The sequence below is a fragment of the Bombus pascuorum genome, chromosome 1, assembly GCF_905332965.1.
Source record: "Bombus pascuorum chromosome 1, iyBomPasc1.1, whole genome shotgun sequence".
In the NCBI taxonomy this organism is placed as follows: Eukaryota; Metazoa; Arthropoda; class Insecta; order Hymenoptera; family Apidae; genus Bombus; species Bombus pascuorum.
Window position 1 is genome coordinate 31,639,648 of NC_083488.1, and position 19,047 is coordinate 31,658,694.

Consider the following 19,047-nt stretch of genomic DNA (forward strand, 5'->3'; position numbering starts at 1 on the left):
GAGAGAGAACAGAGACAGAGAAAAGGAAAGTAAACGTACGATAAACGTATCAAGATTGATTATTGTTATTACATAATAAACCTATGCTTACACCTTTACAGAATTACGATGTTTCCTCTGTCGTTTAAAATTAAACTGTCAAATCCAAACGACGAATTTCTTTTGTAGTTTTATTTCTATGTCGATGTTTTATGATTCGTTCAATTATGATTGCAACAATATAGAAAGATATAACATCATATTTTATGTGACAAATGTGGGACGAAAGATAATTTTTTCAGGGAGATGAACTTGTTTTCAAGTGGAATTATGAGACTTCTTAAAATTGATATAGAGATTCCTTCGGATAACTTTAATAATCGCTTGTTTTATCAATAACTTAATTCGCTTAATCCGTATTTTATAAAGATAATTCCTCAACGATGACAATCGGTCAGTAATTGTACAAAATTAATAATTATAACAAAATTAATTTTCTAAGAAAATGTAAAAAGTATGTCATACGTCTTGCACAATATTTTATATTTATATTTATTTTATATATGTTCTTCAATGATTGTCGTTATTATTGTTGCTAAAAGTAATCTTAGATCTTGTTAGTGCTATCGTTATCTCTTCAGAACTGCTCTTTTATACTTTAAAGAGACAAGATTATCTGAAATTAAATTTTATTTATTCGAGTTTTACATTAAATACTTCTCTGTAATACTTTGGTAGAAAACAATCAAACATTTATTTCTGATATGTCATTGTTCTCTTCATATTTTATCGTCAGTTTCATTCCGTATAATTTCCAGATATCTCACGTTCCGTATAATTTCTCTGCTTCGAAATAATATGTTTTCCGTGAAAAAACGTGAAACCATTCTCCGTCGTTCTCGTCTGTCATCGGACGTGCCACGAGCACATGCTATACACATAAAGTGTACAGCATCCATTTGAACGATAATTATAGCTCACTTTGCAGAAAAGAGATACGACGATTCTTCACGAAAATACTCGGAAGACAATGGTCACTCTTGGTAAATGCTTTTCGTTATGCATCTTCCTTAGAATTCACGAACAATTTCTTTTCCTTCGATCTAACAACCATCGATCAACCTTATCACAACTAACGGGAAACAATAGTAACTTGAACATTTCACGCGGCAACGTTCGCGGCGATTCGTATGCAAATGATTCGTTTTAATTAGAGTGTGATTGCTGAGAAGCATTCTTTCCTCACGCGATGAAATGTAAATAGTAATTAGCTTCCTTTACTAAAACTACACGTGAACGTAATTGCCTTTTGTAACTCAAATCATAGATAAGTACGATTAGTTTCTTTTGTTCATTTCATTGAATCGTGAAATATTAAATATACGCTGTATAGCGCTATATTAGATATTCAAGGTAGGTCAGTTCGAATCGTTGATCAATCGAGATTTAAGAAGGAAATGATATATTTCATTTAAATGTGAAACTTTAAACGAACCTATTTAATTAAACAACACGATTTTTATAGCTATTTTCTTTTCTCTAATAAAATATTTCCGATCGTTTGGCTAGTCAATTAGAAAATAAATTACACGGCATAAAACAATCGGCGTAATTTTACATAATCCTACAGTGATATTTGAAGGAAATGTAAGAAAAGCGATTATCTTATGATTTATAATACGTATAAAGAATTTTACATGATTATATAACTCTGGGAATAACGAGCTCATTTTAATAGATAAATGAAACTATATATTTTAAACGTATCACATAATCATATACAAATTATTACTTCCTACTTAAATAAAGTTTCATCTGCTAATATCTGATTTATTGATCTACTTCTAGGAACGCGAGATAACGTTATTGAGATAAAGAATCTTCCAAGTATTCTGCCACATCAGTAACCGATTATATAATATCAAACCATATTCTTGTCATCGAGAAAATAAAAAGAACAGAGGATTACAAAAATTGTACAATTTCGCAGAAAAATAAAGAAGAAGAAAAATTATTAAAATTCGTATCAACCTCGTTCACAACTGGTTATACTAAAATGGACTAATTGTAAGACAAAATCGATTTGGCGAGCACGCAACGTCTTCGAAGGAGTTCAAGACGAATTTCGTTCCTTGTTCCTTTGATGAAGAAGGGAAATTAAAGCGTGCACGACTGAACCAAAAGCCAGGTGGACGATGCAGGTGCAACCAAGCAAATAAGCTCTCGGAACAACCTCTCGCAAATGACTTATGCCTTCGACTACGCGATTCGTTTTTGCTTCTTTAAATTTAGTTTCTGCGTCGTTGGCGCTTACGTAATTTTGACTGCATACCAGCGATCCACAGGTCGACTGTGTCCAGTATATGACCATACGATGGTTCATCGTGGCCATTAGCCATCGTGTGTCGTGTCTCGGGAATAAATTAAAAGCGCGCTACACATCATACGGTACAGTGTTCAGCATCACTGGTTCGGGGCATACACGGAAAGCTCCTTTTATAGAACGCAACATATTTCTAGCTTGACACACCACTCGAAATAATACCTGCATATTGTTTCACGAATTCGCTTTGCCCCGATCGATGCGCTTCGATTGGTACGATATTTCTTTGCTGCACGATACTTCGAGCAAAGTTACTGCGTTTGATTATTTGGATCGCGATGATAATTTGGAACGAAAGAGCGAATTTGCGAATTTTATATAATGAAATAAAGAAAAAAAGAACGTCTATAGGAAAGCTTTTGCAATAGATTTACCCATGTTTCTAATGTCAAATCGTATTTTCGTTGACGCCGACATTTATGGTATCCGTATTATATATTATATAATTTCTCAGTTCTAAGTAGAATCTACGAATTTGGTTAAACAATGCCTCTTAATGCGCTTTGCTAAAGATTAGCATCCTAGAGGTTAAAGAGATTACGTGTCTCAAGCTGAGACATACCTGTAAACATGTTGCAAAACACTGTCGCATATTTTCTTTTCTTACATTACGTAACTAAATTGATTAGCTATATTACTAAATTAAATTTCTTAAATGCGTTTGTGTTTAACATCTACCAAATCAATTTAACTTTTTCGAATGAAATGTGTGACGCTCTTTAAATTTATTAAGCTCTCGGATATAAAAAGATAGCATTATAATTAGAAAGATTATATGGTAAAATAGCGAGTATGCAACATAGAGAAAATTGAATTCTGTTCGACGGAGTGAAAAGTTCCGTTGAATCGTTGCCTCATAAAGTGGCAACAGATGTTCGCCGCGCGTTTTCTCACGGTGGTACTTCACAAACCGTGGAACTTCTCTTTCTGATACCGTTGGCAAACGATTACCAAGAACAATGACGCGTAGTCGCGATAACACGTAATCCATGCTCCATGACTAATCGTCCTTGCCGAGATCGTCCTCGTTATCTTCATCATCGTAGATTATCTTTTACACAGAAGATCCCGTGGTACGGACAGAGTGTATGTGAAAATAAGAATCGCTTACGATTAAATTCTACATTCCTGGAAATGGAATGCATTTATCAACATATAAACGATAATTCAATTTTTAATCAATAATATCAGCAAATAAAGAGACCTATCTTATTTTATTCCTACGATATAGATAAATAATGGATTTATTAAAATTTAGGTTCCTTTTGTTTTACAATTTCGTCCACATATATAAAATATGTAATATGTGCATATATATTGTGCAAAAATCTGGTATAATTTTTTTTTTAAGTCCCTTGGATTACGTTACGTATACTTTTAGAGAATTCAATCAGGATGTTACATCAGACCTGAAAGAATCAATCTCTTGAAATCTGAAATGTTAATACTTGGTTTATCTTTAAATAACAGCAGATCGATTCTTTAATTCTCTGAAGCATTGCAGGAATCTATTCTATTAGGATTATTCTTAAATTTTCCTGCTTCTTTTTTTTCTTCGTCTTCTACATAACGCAACAGGTAAGTAATTATTAGAGCGCGAGACATAATCAACAATTATACCGAATACTTTTCTCACAACACCTTATTTTAAAATGCAACAAATACATTTGTATTAGATGAATCACTATGGTTTTTTCTCTCCTTTAGACACAATGATGGATTATTATCGTACACTGTTTCTTTTCCCCTTGACTGACAAGTAACATTTAAATACCGTCAGTGTTTTATACATGTACTAAAGATACTTAATGTTACGAGTACATATTTCTTTCTCCATAAAAGTCACTTGATTGCAACAAAAATTCGTCATTACTTTATTTCCCTTTTCTTCTTTGACTGATGCTTTAGAGTTGCATCTGTGTTAAGTTATTATCGACTACTCGTTGGTCTATTCTCTCAATTCAGCTGAAAGCAGGTTATTTAGATTATTAATGAAATAGCGAGCACACTTTCAAACTTGAATTCTAGAAAAAAGTCGGGAAATTCATCTCTTAGTTGTTAATATGTACTTAGATCGCAAGAAAAATGATAAAACGATAAAACAAAAATTAATCGCTGTACAAAATTCCACTTCCCATAATTTAATGTCTCACGCCAATTTTCTGTCGAAAGACTCGTGGATTTTTTCCCACAATTTTAGAGGAACATAGCAACATACCTAAAGATCTTACTAAAAGTCTGAAAGTCACGTATTTCTTTTAGCGATATTGATACTCAATTTGAAGAGGTGAAATATTGTACCTCTCCCTCTTCCCTACGCGAGTACTTTTGATAATTGCTTTAATAAAAAGAGAGAGCAGAAACAGCGAAAAGATAGCTATTCTTATCGTAAGTTGCGCGATAATGTTATATAAAAGTTTATATATTAAAAAATTTACCAAATAAAAGTTATATAATTACCATTATATAACATTATTGTATTATCTATTTTATTCCGCTTACGAATGAACGAAGATGGTATCACAGCGAGACAATTGAGGCTTAATATTCTTCACTAGTATTCGACCATCATGTTCGAAAATATAAAAAAAACTGTTTTCCATATCTGCTCCTTCTTAATTATGTTTCATAAATTAACAGTTATCGTCGTTGCTCTAAATAGTAACATGATAGAGATGTTTCGTTATTTCAAGTATAAATTAATTCCCTATTTAAAAACTACAAATCTCTTAAATCTGTATCCCTAAAAATACATTTAAATAAGAAAAGAATCTTTTTCTCTCTGCTCTTGTACAACATCCCTGGGAAGATTGATGGGAAATACCAATCCTTACATGTTTTTTATCTTCTACGATATTCACTAGCCGCTCCTAGTTCATCGCCATCTCTGAAAATATGTATTCGCATTCATTCACATTGCTTATTCCTTCCACCAGCAATCTACATACATATGTAACACTTATAAACTTATTTTCTTCCACATCGGAACTACCGATCTATAACGTGTAGCTAAATATTCTGCAATTAAAAAATATATATACAAATACATAATAGGGCTAATCCTTTCAAGTTGTTATTTAATTTCGTGAAAAAATTAATTCAGTCGACTACAAACCGCTACATACGCAACACGTTATCGACTAATAATCAAATAAATGAGCCAGTTCGTAAACAGGATCATGTCTGTGTCTTATTAAAAGTCAACATTGACTTGGCCAATAGCGTCTGCGTATTTTTGGCAGCAGCCAGAACAATGAGAATCCGAGATCCGGTTGTTTCGACCATTTGTCCGATTTTATTCAGCGTGAAGGAATTTCGAAAACGCGTTGTTCCGAAATTACTTCGCGTGCAAGCGATCATTTCGCGGCACGTGTCGCGTCCGTTTCAAATTAACGCGTATACGCGATACGCTAGATTTTCCGTGGATGAGTCGGTTTGTTCCATGCAGAAAGTCTTTGTGTTCGCGGTACATGCACCGTGTCCCACCGAACGGACCGATGCGACGCGACGTTCGGAATAATCCCGACGTTCGCTCTTTCTCTCTCTCTCTCTCTTTCTTTCTCTTTCTCTCCCTTGTCTTTGCTCGTCTCCCTTTCGTCCTCTTTCTCTCTCACGTACCCGCGTTATATAAGAACCGCCTCAGACTGGCCGTGAACTTACCGACGTCGTCGTCTTCGCATTCGAACGCAACCGTCTCTCCCTTTCCACGCGCGAGACCGTTCGGTGCACTCGGCATGCACCGAAGAGGGAGAAGGAATGCGATCGATTCAGTTATTCTTTCCAGTGGGATCGAGAGAATCGCTTTACCTGCCTGCTGCAGCCGCCGCTTTATCTTCGCGGGAGAATTCCTTCAACAGGGTTTCACCACGGTATATTTGCGCTCGCTACGTTCGAAACTTCTTCTTGAGAAGAAATGGAGCGTAAATTGGGCGCTTGTTAATTAAAAAGAAATTTAGCGAATCGATAATATTAATAAAATTCAGAACGATGCATTTTGACGACCGATTGGTTCGCTTAATTTTTCCGTGGACGTATTTTCTTTTCTTTTGGAAATCTATTTATATGTACATTGTGTCATTACGGAGAATCGTGAATGTAATCGTTAACTTTACGTTTGCTTATTTACTAATTTTTATGAAGCATATATATAAAGTATATTGGTGAAAATAGATTGAACAGGTTACATAAAATAAATCGATCATTATTGGTCATTTATTTTTAGAGTAACGTTGCGGATCAGAGGTGAATGTATGTGCATCCTAGATACGACTCCAATGAACATGTTCGTAAGAACCGATTTCCTCTTGAGGGGATATTATTGGAAAAATTTCAAGTGTCATATACTTTGTAATCCCACTATTACGTTAAAAGGTATAAATACGAAAGATACAAAGGAAATTATAAAGGCAAACAGAATAACGTAAAGACGCTATTAAACGATAAAATTTAGAGAGGGAAATATGTTTTTTAAATATTCCTGAAACAAGTATAAATAATCAAAACAAAATACCAGCCATCGAAAAGAATTTAAAAATGGAATTAGTCAATTCTTATTAAGCAGTGCATGACATAAATTGAGAAATTCCATAAATATCTTTGCCACGTCGTCTTCGAAGAAGACACGACGATCGAAAACATCCTGACTCGACGATTGTCACAAAGTCGAGACCTACGATGATTATAGCATAACGTCATGGATTAAAAAATAGAAACGAGTCTACGAGACGTTCCGACGTCTGGGAATCTGAACAAAGGACGCGCATTGAGGTCGTCAACCAGAACTTGAATCGGAGCGATTAAAATCCACGTATGCGAGACGCAAGAATAGGAACTGCATTTTCCCTTCCTCGTGAATACCTTTCTACGTGGATCGCTATAAGTTAAATCGAGTAGTCAAATGTTTATTTAGACGCGTTTACTCTTCGAACAAAGGATAATAAATTTATAAATTTGACTGATACAGGCACGACAATTTTTACGAAATTTTGCTACCCGAGAAACAGAAATTTCTTGCTTTGCAAGTTCAAGACAGTTCAAGTCCACCGTGTATTCAAATTAAATAAAACATTGAGTAATCGGCTTATTTTTAGATATCTGATTCACTCTATACCAAAGTCTCTACTTATTTTAAACATCGTAAGTTAAAAATATCTTAACAGCTGGTGATAAATATATATTATTTTCAAGAAGTACACAGAAACCTGTGACATGCTATTTAGAATTTTTCTTACCTTTGTGCTAACTGTACTTATGAATTTCTGTCGTAAACCATCTTTCTCGAGCACTCTTTTACGAGAATAAAAGAGAAAAATTGAGCGGTCAAGAATATAAAAGGATAAAATCCGTTCCTCGGACGTTCGAATGCTCAATGAGTTTAAACGACGAAGCGAGAGAAGACTCGGTATGTCGGTAATTCATGCGCGGAACAAAGAGGATCGTCCGAGTGCATATGATTTACGGCGTTATTTGTAAAAACGTGGAACGCGTTTCTGTCATAAAAAACCTTTCTATGATGGGCGAGTAACACGACCAACGTTATCCACAGATTGAGCACGTAGTAAATATTCGCATGTGCGAACTGCGAAATACCATTCATGAAATACCAGCTACGTTTTGTCGCGTTTAAAAAGCATCCGACCGAACCCTATCATTTTCTTCTCTTTCCTTCAAGTCAATCCGTTTAAAACGATCGTGCTTTTATCTTTTCGTATCGTGCTATCTTTGAAATCGGAACATGCAAATTAATTCGATCTTCTGCGGTTCGTAACGCTATCCGGATTCGCTGTTTCGTAATGATCTTTATGTAACTACTTTGTAATCCCTGGTGAGAATTTAGTAGCACGAGTAAACTTTTCTTGTACGCAAATCGCGTGTCTCTGCGACTGATTGCATAAAAAGGGAGACAAAGGACAATCACAGTTACATCGTGCGGTCAAATCGAAACGTGTCATCTAACTTATTCGATGTACGTGCCATTTTCTGTATACTAATGCAGAAAAATCGTTCTTTACGTTGAGATAAAAATAATCCACAAAATTGTCAATTGATCGCTATAAATTAAGAACTCGGTAAATACTAATCTGTTTATTTTCGGAACAGCTAATCAACAGTGATTAAACGAGAATTTTGATAAAGACAGTTGAAAAGGCTGTCTTTTATCGATCCCAATTTTAAACCATTTAAAAATAAATGATAAATCTGTATGAATTATTGATAAAAGAACGACAGCATAGTGAAAAATTAGAAATATTTTTGTAATATCTAAGAAGATTACAGAGACGTACGTTTAATCTTCAAATAAAAATAAAATGTTGCATGTATAGAATTTGTTGACAGTGTGTTGGATTTTTAAATTGTTTCTGTATAGAAAGTAAAAAATTTCGATCTATCCAAGTGTATTATAATTTATGATACGAGTGTACACTTTTGGACCACTATTTACGTATACATATATACGGATGCTTTCTCAGACCAAAATTAAATACTCGAAAAGTGTCGCGAATAACGATATAAAAAATAAAGAAAGAGTTACTTTATAAAGAGAAAGACGAGATTCGAGACGTAAGAAATTCCGAAAGAAATACTCACCAAGATGGACTGCGAGGTTGTACCTCTCGAGGGCTTGACCCAGGTGTCCCTCCTTCATCAAAATGTCACCCTCGTGTCTCGCCCTGCTGGCTTCTGCCTCGCGTGGCCACCACTTTTCCACCAGTCTCTGCACCAGCACATTCGTCTCACTCACAGCGACGATCTTTTGCCCGCACACGCGACAGCTCTTGCCCGGTTCTACGCAATTCTTGCAGTACGTATGGCCGCAGTTCGTGGTCACTGGTTGACACAAGATTCCCTCGCAAAGGGGACACGCGAACGACGTTTCTATCTTTTTTCTGAAACCCGTGGCCGTGATCGCGGTTCCAGACAATTCGTCCAACAAAGCGTTCGCCAGATGTTTTAATCTCTCCGGTAGTACGGAACCCTCTGACAAACATCTCGAGTAAACACCGATAGATTCTCTGATTCGACCACACTTGGCCAAGGAATCCCCGTAGCCTACGAGCACTTCGAAACTCGGCGGCTGCTGCTTCAAGCTACGCTCGTACATTTCTACGGCGAGACGATAGTTGCGCGAGGCGAAAGCTTCTTTTGCCAACTCGGTCATATTCGCGGTGATATACGAAGCGCGACAGATTATTGGAAAAATCCTCCTCTGCTCGAGATCGGTCTTGTTGTTTTCGGAGAAACGTAACGCGTGTGTCCGGACGATTACGTGCACACGTCGATCGCGGGGTAAACTGCCCGGCACGATCCGCTGGTCGATAACTTGGAGAAGAAAATTCTCAGAACGATGCGCATTTTACTTTATCCATCCACTTTGAAAGATCGTACGATCTTTCTCGTTTATTTCGCTTTTGTTTAATCTCTTGCTTAAAAAAAAGACAACGATCGTATCGATCGGTCGACCGAAAAACACGTCCCGATGCAACGAAAACACTTGACGCGCAGAATTATCGGATCAATTTGCGTGTTTATCGGTAGCCGCATCGACGCCTCGTCCGTTTGATAAGTCGGTCGTCGGTCGCACGTTTGACAGCTGGCCGACCACGCGGTAGGAGAATTTACGGCACACAGAACGCAGAAACGGTGCTACGCACAGCACGACGGCGCACTGAGGACTGCTGGCTCGGCTGTCACCGCTCGCTCGGGCCACTGTCAGAAACGTAAACCAACCGGGCAAGCAGCAGGCGAGGGGTGGCCGGCAGCGGTGGTGGCGGCGTCGCGTCGGTGCAGCCGTGGTGGCAAGCCAAGCGGCGGCGACGACAGCGCCGCACGGCGGTACATACACCTTCGACTCTTCACTGCTTCTACCTCACCAACTGTTTCGTGATAGCACGAATCGTGCTATACACGGGTCTACGTTCTACGTAGGCGTTCGCGTCGGTGTCGAGCCACACCCCCACTACGAATCTCAGGCATCATCCTGCCGTCACTAAGATCCCCCTTGATTCGTTCGGCTTAACGCCTGGTACCTTTTTAACCTTATCAGGATGCTCCTGTCTTTTCAAACTGCTCCTCCGATCGATCAAATGTCACGTTCATTTTCGAGAAATCGCAGTTTGAACGAATTTCTTATTCCCGAATGAATCCTTTATCTCAGGGTAAATATTTTCACACATACGAGGGTGGATATCCTTTGAGCAATCATCACCGAGGCAGCGACCGAAGAACCTTCTTTATACAGTCCTTGTTATAATATATCGTCAAAGTTCCGTTCATCTCGCGGTCGACATAGTCTCGGAGTATCAACAGGCTCCTCCGAAGCGCGTCTTCGTGGTACTCGAGCGTATCGAGCGGCGTTGCCTGACCGCGCGTCCTGTCCCCTTAGCTACCCGCGCTTCGACGAGCCCGAATACCGCCAAGGCATAAAGCTTCTTCGATAAACGAACGAGCGAACGCCACACGTAACCTTCTACGCAGATCGTACGCTAAAACAGGTTGTGGCTCGTGGCAAGGGCAAAGAGACGCAGGGGTGGTGGACTGTTTAACCAGGACACTTGTTGTTGGTCGTCGGTTATCTTCCTCTGGATCGTCCAACGCTTTCGTTCCGCGAAATGGATTCGTCGAAGGGTTTGCCTGTCGTGAAGTTACGAACGGCGGCACGAACACACGAGAAGTTTGTCGCCGCGGTAAAATCGTGGACGAGGCAGCGGGATGCGCGACCGCGACGAGCTTACATAAAGAGCGTCGCGTCAGTGCACAAAACGTGGCGGGAGCGAGACGAGTTTCGATTGGATCAATTATTCCACGGGCGAGCCTCGGCTCTCCGGGCTCTAGGAATCTTACTGAGCATGAGCAGTAACGTTACTTGGTCTACGTCGTGGTATTCCGTTTTACCCAGCACCGAGAGTAGACCTGCGTGCGCTGCTCCCCTCGGTGTGTATCGTGCGTGAGTCGGTGTGCACCGGCCAACCGACCGCTGACTACGCAGACGCGCTATAAACGCATTGCTCGCTTTCTTTCTCTTTCTCTCGCTCTTTCGCGCGCTCGTGGCCACGTTTGCGCGATGCAACCGATGCATTCAAGACTGCCGGGTCCGCACGCGTGTTCTACGAGCCACAAGCTACGTGCGTAATATGTACATATTGTACAATGGATGGAAAGATTGTACACTGTCTTTATCTTACCCTCTTTTTTATTTACGCATTTACGATTAAATAATTGTACGATTTAACAATGCAGTAATAATAAAACGTAATGTAAATTTATTTTAATAATGAAAATGTTAATACGTGCTTGTGTTCTTTTACATCCGCTATATTGACGATCCCGATACCATTCGTATGATCATGATATATGTAGAATTGATTATATATCTATCATGCAGCTCTATTTTTTAAACATTACATTCGTAATTATTATTATACACGATATCCCAGGTATTATCGACGTATGACAGATTTAGATGAAAAGTGATTGAAAGATGTAGCAAAATATTTCGTTATAAGGCGTCTGGCGCCAGCGAAGATATATATTGGGGAAGAACGGCGTAATTTCGAGCTGCAGCTAATTATTATACTTATCATTGTACCGAGATACGCTTATGTATAATCAATGTATTAGCCATGTATAGTTAATGTTCTTAATTACGGGGTAAGCTAAAATCGATTTTATGTCAGCTATTTGTCACTGGTACAGCAAACAACGAGTTAATGTCTTGAACCTTGCATGTGAAAATATTTAAAAGTAACCAAGGTCGCTTCAACCTATAAAATCTATAAGAAAGAAAACATTCGCTATAAAAAGCGCATCAAGCAGACATTAAAATTCTCATCGCGACAGGATTATGAGGCTATCTATAGAGAATCCTAACAGGATAACGCGTAATGCATAAATTTGTCTCTTATAACGATAAAACCTGAACTCCTGCTCACTTATTGATTGATTTATTTCTTCATTAATTTCTGCACATTGCCGTTATACGATCCGCGAGAAACATAACAATTCATTTTCCGATTATTATCGTTTTCCGCACGAGCGACTAGTTTGTTTCATTCATTTAGCATTTTCCTCTCGACCGGGAAACGATGTTACGCTCGGTTCGTCCTCAACTATCGCCGGTCATGCTGAATTTTATTTAATCTTTCTCGTTCAATCTGCAGCCTCCTTTTACGATCTGGCTAATATTACGAACCAAATTTTATAAATCACAAGTCAAAAATTATTAGCGCTGATAAATTTCTTGGATAACAATAAAAGGTTTAGTAATCTCAAATGAAATTCGACAAATAAATCTTAAGTTCAGAATGTTTACAAGCGCAACATCTGTCGTGTTTGTTTAAAGTTATTTAACATTGTCTGCGCCAGTTTGTAGCAGAAAATGGCATTAACAGCCGGGCAAATAAATATCGATAATCGTCTAATGCGAACGATAAACTGTCGCGTCACATTTATGGAAATCACCGCGAGATTCGATCGTCTGCACGAAAGCCATCGGATTTCAAGCGACTTAGGGGAGGATAGTCGGAGTGCATTAATAGGGATCGTTGAGAAAATTGTTTCGAAAGACGAACACGGCGTTGGTCGATGATTGTTATCTGTACGAAGATACAACAACTCGATTGCTCTACAAACTTTCCAATTTCGAAGCGTGGTTTAGCGATTTATCGCGACTTTTCACACCTTTTAATCCGTCTGCAAACGAAAAACACGAAGACCACGATATTTACCGTTGTTATCCAATCGCATTAATCTTCATTCCGCTAAAGATTGGATAAACGTCGATCGTTCGTCTAAAAATAGATGAAAATGAAGAATTTTTATGAAACTTTTCGATAAATCGGATGGGCATGGACTTGGGTTAAAGTGAATTATACGAGTGCCTTCTTTGTTAGCTCGTAAAAAGTGTAGTTTCAACGAGATGAGCCCTAACCTTCTACCTCTGTTTGTAATTCAGCAGCGCAATTGCGCTTAATGAATCCCGGTCTCCTACGTTACCCACTTTTCCTACGGTCGTAAACACTGCGACACGAACACGCTGCAATAGACAAACCCTCAATTTTCTGTCGTAAAAAAATTCACAACCGTGGCTTGGTAACCTTAATTAGCTCTATTTTCTCGCGTCACGCCATTTTTCGCCGACGTGCAGATGCGTCATTGGCTGCTTTCGTCGCGTCCGCAGATTAACGACGATCAAAGTGGAATCGATCGCATTGTAATCGTGTATACTACGATCAGTGCTTACCTAATTTTTTATATTAATTAAGCGCTCTTGTCGTTTAACTACTTTATCCCTCCTTCCTGTCGTATATCATTAGCGACATATAGTGAAAAATAACAATCGAAGTAGAATAAAGATCCAGGCTAAAGACTGAAAATCCTCTGTAAAATAAAATTGTATTTTTTTATTATGGAAAATATCTGTTATATTTTACTATTAGATATATTTCTATATCGAAGACTGGACAATTTTGGTCAATATTGACTCTTTTTCCCATTTCTTGTACTCACTGCTTTAGGACAGATTGAATGAATTACTTCTAGAAAGAGCAATTTAAAATTAGAAGTAGAATCGATTGAAATATATACCGAGGAACGTGACAAACTTCGCGATTGGATGTAACTGATAAACATAGTGGAAATGATTTAGACAAGAATTTACATAAATCTATACGTATCAAGATCTCTTATAAATATGTATATGGTCGGGCGTAGGCCATTTTCCTTGCAGTAGAAAATTTCTAATTAGTATCCTCATTCGCTTCTCCATTCAATTCTCCACAAAGAAGCAACGACCAAAGATCTATGTTGATTCATAAACTACTCACGGATCATTGCCACGTTTCCATATGTTCTTGTTGGATCGGGTACCGACTAGTCGGCGACGCAGAAATTCGAAAAACGGAATACTTAATCTCCACTTGCATATACGCATTTGTCTGCTGGCTTACGTAAGGTATTTGTGTCGTACAAAGAGTCACCTTTGCCGATCGCAAAACAAATTGTTAATCATCGAAATACGGCGTATCTTGGCGTTACGTAAATTGGCGTTTACGCACGACACATACCCGTACACATGAAACGGGGCCGTCGTATGACCGTCACTTTTGCCGGTATTCTGGAAGGACGACGAATTTTATTATGCGCCTTGCGAACGTCGCCGCCAGAAATCCTACTAGCTCTTGTCTGAACGTGGCCACGCGACTCGACAATCTATGATTACGTCACGCTATCTCCGCCGTCTGTTCGCTTTCGCGAACCACGATCCTCTCATGAGAATAACAATAAACTTCGTAAAAATGCAACGAGGTCGCTTTCTTTTGCAAAGAAGCGGTTAATTTGGAAAAATCGACGACGAGACTTTCCTAGATAATAACTTTTGTTTAACTAATCACTGAGATCCACTAATTTTTATATTTCAATCATGCTCTTATCTTGATACATAATGGACACGATCATCGTTGGCTATTCACTCTTTAATCTAAGCAGAGAAATTTGGGAACATCTGAGAAACGTTGTATGTACGTATACCTATGTCGATGTTAGAGATTTTGGTGTAAAAATAGCTGTAATTATTGGGATTGCGATATCTGGTGTCGTATTGCAACATCAAACCGAGACATGTACGTTTCCATTATTGAACGAGGAAACTTATTTTTCGGAAGATACCATTGCCTCGTTCCTATATTTCACACGTTTTATGTATTTTCTGATTGAATTAATCTTATTCTGAGAAACGTTATCAAAACACGGTTTGTTATTATGTATCTGAGAAAAGTTTGCGTGGACAAAATCGCAATTTATATTACTGCCGGATGTTTACCTACCACTCACGGTTAATTTAGCAATCATTCTCAATTACAAAATCATCAAAAAGTTTTCCGCCAAAGCAGAAAGAAGTAAATTACATTGTTTAAAAAATGATGCAATGTATAAGCGAAATTTATTCGCTATTGATGCTCTTTTTAATGATTTTAATCATTGATTACGTATCTCGTAAGGAATATATCGTATATCCATTCGCAATCTAAGTTGCTTTACTATAAGAGATTTAATTATTTTTATTAATAAACCGACGAGAGATTAGCGAATCGAGAGATTGAATTTTTCGAAATGAAAGTAATAGCGATAATAGGAAAATCTCGGAAAAGAAGAAAAAATGGATCACGAAGGAACTCGGCCTCTCTTCAGAGCCTCTAATTTATTTCTCTCGCTAAAAAAGTCTAACCGCTATACCAGTTAATTTCTCTCTCCCTCTTCCTTTCTCTATACTTAGTCATAATGCACCGACTCGTTCGTTTCATCTCCTTTCTCTCCAGTTCCACTCACGAACGTGCAGAAATAACGGGCATCGATCGCGGTATCAATATTTGTTTAATTAGAGGCGGCTGCTACGAACGAGCATTTCCATACTTTTTTCCTTAGCTAAGCGACCAATCGACCACCCCTCTGACGTAATCATGCCGTGAAACTCTCGGCATCGTTCCACGACCTCATCGAGAATTTCGCAATTGTACCTTACCGGTGGCGTACTTACACGCGTCGATTCGCTCGCGATTTATGGAATAGACGCGTCGGTTAACCAGATTCGTGGACGTTTCGCGGCGGATGAGAGAATGTCCGTTCAGCGGACCGACTTTTGGAGAGACGAAGTTGCGACACTTGGCAAAAATGTGGCTAGAACCGCCTCGCTGGACGGCTATGTTTGGAACTGTTACATAAAGTCTCCTCCGTCGACCGATCTATCATGAGGAGGCCTTATTAGATCAACCATGGAAAGTCATCCGTTGTAACGTAACTGCTGGCCAGACATATTTATTTACTTATTTATTTAACGGTCACCGACCTTTTTATATTTAGATGATCGAGTACACGAACTGAAATGTGAAAAAGCGAGCACACTAATTTTAAGTTACGATTTTTACAATTTCCTGTCAGCTAATACGCTTTGAAAGAGATTACGGATAAAGTCGACGATTTCGCCAACGTTATTCGCAGTAGAGCGTAGTCTCTTGATAGGATCGAAATTACCTAAAATAGACCGATACGAAGCGATATGAAGAAGTTTCCTCTCTCTAACGAATATCCTAGGGGCATATAATTTAAAAAATTCCACGATTTCTGGATCGTTAACGAACTGATTGAAGTTTTTAAAAATTAGCATCAGGCTTGCTGTGCTTCTACGGTGTTCAAGAACGAGCATATTCAATGTGCTAAAATATTTATTAGTTATGGCAAATTTTGGTATCGGTTTGTTGAACTCGAAGGTGATGTATTTTAAGCGTGTCTTTCCACTCATTTAAATTTACGTATGTATAATAAGTACGCGATTGCTGAATATCATTATTGTATCTTGTTTCTCATCGGTTTTATATAATTCGTGTTGATAGTGAATTGTGTCGATATTTGCCGCGATACAGAATTAGTCCTCCAGCATGAAATCTATATTTCTATTCACGTAGACTCGTGGAAAATCAAAGTCCTATTAGATTGCAGATTTTTACAAAAAGAATTAAAGAGACAGAAGCTATACCTACTAAAAATTATAACGATTGCTCCACTTGGAATACTTTATTGAATTTTAAAGAACCTATTTGCGAGGCTGCTTTTTATACATTTAAAAGAAATTTAAGTGGAAAAATACACGAAATACACATGATATGCAAAAATATACAAAACTTCTTACGGTATTCGATGGATAAAATAGATTTCTATTTACTTGTGTAATTAGGTTCATAGAAATACGAGTTTGCATTAAAATGCGCAGTCTAATTATTAAAGTCGCAAACAGTGGATTCTACGCCGGGAAATCCTGATGACGCGGCAAGTTCAACGACTACATAACGTTGTTTATCATCGCGTGACGTAGCGTTTCCCCGAGCGTGCGCGAGGAAAAGCGCGAACGGCTCAACGTCGCCGTGCCGATCCACACCAGGAGGAGGGGATCGTCGATCGAGTCTCACGTCGACGCTTAAAAATAAGAGCGGTAAACACCGACCAGCCTTTATGTAATGAATGAGCGTGAATTAACAGAACGGCACGGGATCGAGCGTCGTTGTCGCACGAGGAGTACGTAGAGAGCTTTCAGTGGCGGTCGGGCCGAGTCAACGGTGTGGTGCGGCGAGAAGTTTTATTCTCGGCGTGATAAACAATTCGTTTTACTGGGAGCACCGATCGCTGGTGCGCACCACAGCTCGTAGAATCAACGCGCAGCTTATGTAATATATTTCAGATAGAATTCGCACCTTACATAATTGCGTCGCCATAGATCGAGTCAAAAGTTTGCGCGTAGTCTTGATCAATATCCGTCCGTTGTTACGTCGGTGGTTCGGCCACGAGACTTCGATGAATGCGTAATTTTTCCATGGCGAAATTAATTTCAATTTTTAATTAATTTTTACAAACTACTTTTTACGATTCATCGTGTTTACAATGAAGTGGCAGAAGCGTGGAACGAAAGTTGCGACTAGGGATGAAATCGCGTGCTGAGATAAAATGATGAATAGTAGAAGTAGAAGAGTGGATAGAGAAGCGAGTGTAGGTAGAAAAAGAAAGACTTAGCGGGGAATACGAAGACGAAAACGTGAATCGGTCGATAGGAAACGATAGTAAATAATAATAAAAGAATAAAATAGTCGTATAGTAATAAACTAAAAGTATGAAAGGATAAAATTGTAGAATAAGGAAACGATAGGAGCTTCGAACAGTGAACGTATAGGACAATACGAACGAATTGTCGACTAGAAATAATTATAACCGTGATAAATGTTACTTATCTGCGACGTATGTAAATATTCTCGTTTTAAATATTATTTATTCGATAAAAGATAGCATCTGGATACTACGAAAATCGATAAACAGTGAGGATACGTGACACGAAACATGATTGAGTCGTTCTAAGAACGGATTGTTTCCTGTGAAAATTAACGCAGTTCGATGCTGTGACGTAATAATAGTTACGTAGATAAAACTCTCGGCCGGGGACGTGATGTTTCGCAAAGCTTAGCTCATCGAAGTTCCCAATACGTTCGGATATTTTTCTAACATTCTCTGTCTTACGATGAATAAAAGTAATGTGAATAGAAAACAGTGATCCGAGTAACCAGAAGAATTGCCACTAAAGCGAATAATCGAATAGCATTCGATATCGTGCAGAAAGTTGTGCTGAATCACGATTGACTCGAATTCAAAAAAAGTAGAAAAACTGTGGGGTTCGAGGCCAAAAGCACGTGTAACTTTCGCTCGCCAAGTAATTAATTATCAAGGATGCGAGTCTGTTTACGAAACAGCCGGCTTGTCTAATTATAAATTGCGCTTGGATGATATTTGCGTAGGATCTTATGCGTCTCTAGAATTCCGAGTTACGCTATATCAATCTCAGAGAATGCTATATAATCCTGAAATGAACGATAAAAATAGAGTAATCAGAATTATAAAAAGACTTCTGGGAGAACTGTTTTTTCCTGTGACGTTACGCAGTTACAAAAACACTTACCAAAGCTTTATACTTTGAGAAGAATAAATGTCAGAAAAATAATATGTACCACGATGCATAATGCAACACATTATTGCACAATCAAGATCTAAATAAATGAGCAAATGAACGAATACCAAGCAAAACAAAATTCTGTCACTCTAATAAAGTTTTATTTCTTCCATAGACAACGGCAAGCTTGAAACGTTTATGCGAT

The 19,047-nt window shown here is 38.3% G+C and overlaps 1 protein-coding gene across 1 annotated transcript in view; it reads right to left on the bottom strand.

Annotated features, from left to right (window-relative positions):
* LOC132910377 (LON peptidase N-terminal domain and RING finger protein 3) overlaps positions 1-11,430 on the bottom strand; it is a 67,805-nt gene extending 56,375 nt beyond the window's left edge. The window contains exon 1 of the mRNA XM_060966036.1: positions 8,951-11,430. Coding sequence (XP_060822019.1) covers positions 8,951-9,521 — 571 coding nt within the window. The 5' untranslated portion in view covers positions 9,522-11,430. The remainder of the gene's footprint in view (positions 1-8,950) is intronic.
* Positions 11,431-19,047: the final 7,617 nt, after the last annotated feature.